This window comes from Arachis ipaensis, chromosome B02, assembly GCF_000816755.2.
Source record: "Arachis ipaensis cultivar K30076 chromosome B02, Araip1.1, whole genome shotgun sequence".
Classification (NCBI taxonomy): domain Eukaryota; kingdom Viridiplantae; phylum Streptophyta; class Magnoliopsida; order Fabales; family Fabaceae; genus Arachis; species Arachis ipaensis.
In genome coordinates this window covers 92,425,213-92,426,575 of record NC_029786.2, presented here as the reverse complement: position 1 = coordinate 92,426,575, position 1,363 = coordinate 92,425,213, and the positions used below count along the sequence as shown (strand labels likewise).

The 1,363-nt window shown below is 41.3% G+C and overlaps 1 protein-coding gene across 1 annotated transcript; it reads left to right on the top strand.

Annotated features, from left to right (window-relative positions):
- On the top strand, positions 675-1,118 carry LOC107627654 (uncharacterized mitochondrial protein AtMg00810-like). Its single transcript, XM_016330478.1, has one exon. The coding sequence runs from the start codon at positions 675-677 to the stop codon at positions 1,116-1,118; it is 444 nt and encodes a 147-aa protein (XP_016185964.1).

Below are 1,363 nucleotides of genomic sequence, written 5' to 3'. Positions count from 1 at the left end.
GATTCCAAAATTGAAGATCTAATGCAGTAAAGAGAAGCAGAAGTGTCAAGCTCAATCAGGACTGAATCAGTTCAACACAGAAGAATAGCAGCATCAGTAACTCCCATCCCAGTGCTGATTAATGATATCGAAATAGTACTGCCACTCTCTGAAACAGAAATCCCTTGTGCAGCAAGAAATCCAACTAACTCACATCCTATGATTACTAGGAGCAAAGGTGGTATGTTCAAGCCAAGAGCCTTCCAAGCAAGTGTGGAGGCAAGGAGTGTACAACAAGCCCTCAACTTACCTCAATGGAAAGAAGCAATGGACTTGGAGTATGCAGAACTAATGAAGAATAAAACTTGGGAGCTGGTGACCCTCCCTTAAAACAAAGAAGCAATAGGAAGTAGGTGGGTCTTTAGGGTCAAATACAATTCAGATGGATCACTACAAAAATATAAAGCAAGGCTAGTGGCACAGGGCTATGCACAGAAGGCTGGATCTGACTTCACTGAGACATATAGTCCAGTGGTAAAGCCTACTTCAATTAGAATACTTCTATCAATAGCATTAGCTAAGTCTTGGGTGATCAAACAATTAGATGTCAACAATGCTTTTCTACATGGAGATCTAGTGGAAGAAGTTTACATGAAGCAACCAAAGGGATATGAAATTGGTGACTCCTCACTGGTATGCAAGCTAACCAAACCCTCTATGGCTTAAAGCAAGCGCCAAGGGAATGGTATCACAAACTAGCAAGTGGGTTGGCAAAGATTGGCTTTCAACCAACAAAATCAGATGTCTCTGTGTTCTTGAGGAATTCAAATGGTATAAAAACTTTTGTGTTGGTGTATGTCGACGACATCATCATCACTGGTGAGTCTGAACAGCATATAAGACGGTTCATTGACAAACTGAATGCCAAATTTTCACTTAAAGACTTGGGTGATCTTCACTATTTCTTGGGTGTCCAAGTAGCCAAAACAAAAACTGGGGGTTTGATTCTATCACAGCAAAAGTATATTGGGAAGGTGCTGAAGAAAGCAGACATGGCAGGGTGCACAATCTGCCATACACCCTTACCCTTGACTGTAAAGCTGTTAGCTTTTGGGGGCTCAAGCTTTAGTGATCCTTAACTTTACAGGTCAGTTATTGGAAGCTTGCAATACCTGACAATAACTAGACCAGAAATCTCCTACTGTGTCAATAAGATGGCTCAATTTGTTCAGGCTCCTCTGGACACACACTAAAAAATGGTGAAACAAATACTAAGGTATCTTAATGGAACAAGGAACTATGGCCTACAATTACACAAGGACTTCTCATTGCAAGTAACAGCCTATAGTGACTCAGACTGGGATGGAGACCCTGACGACAGAAA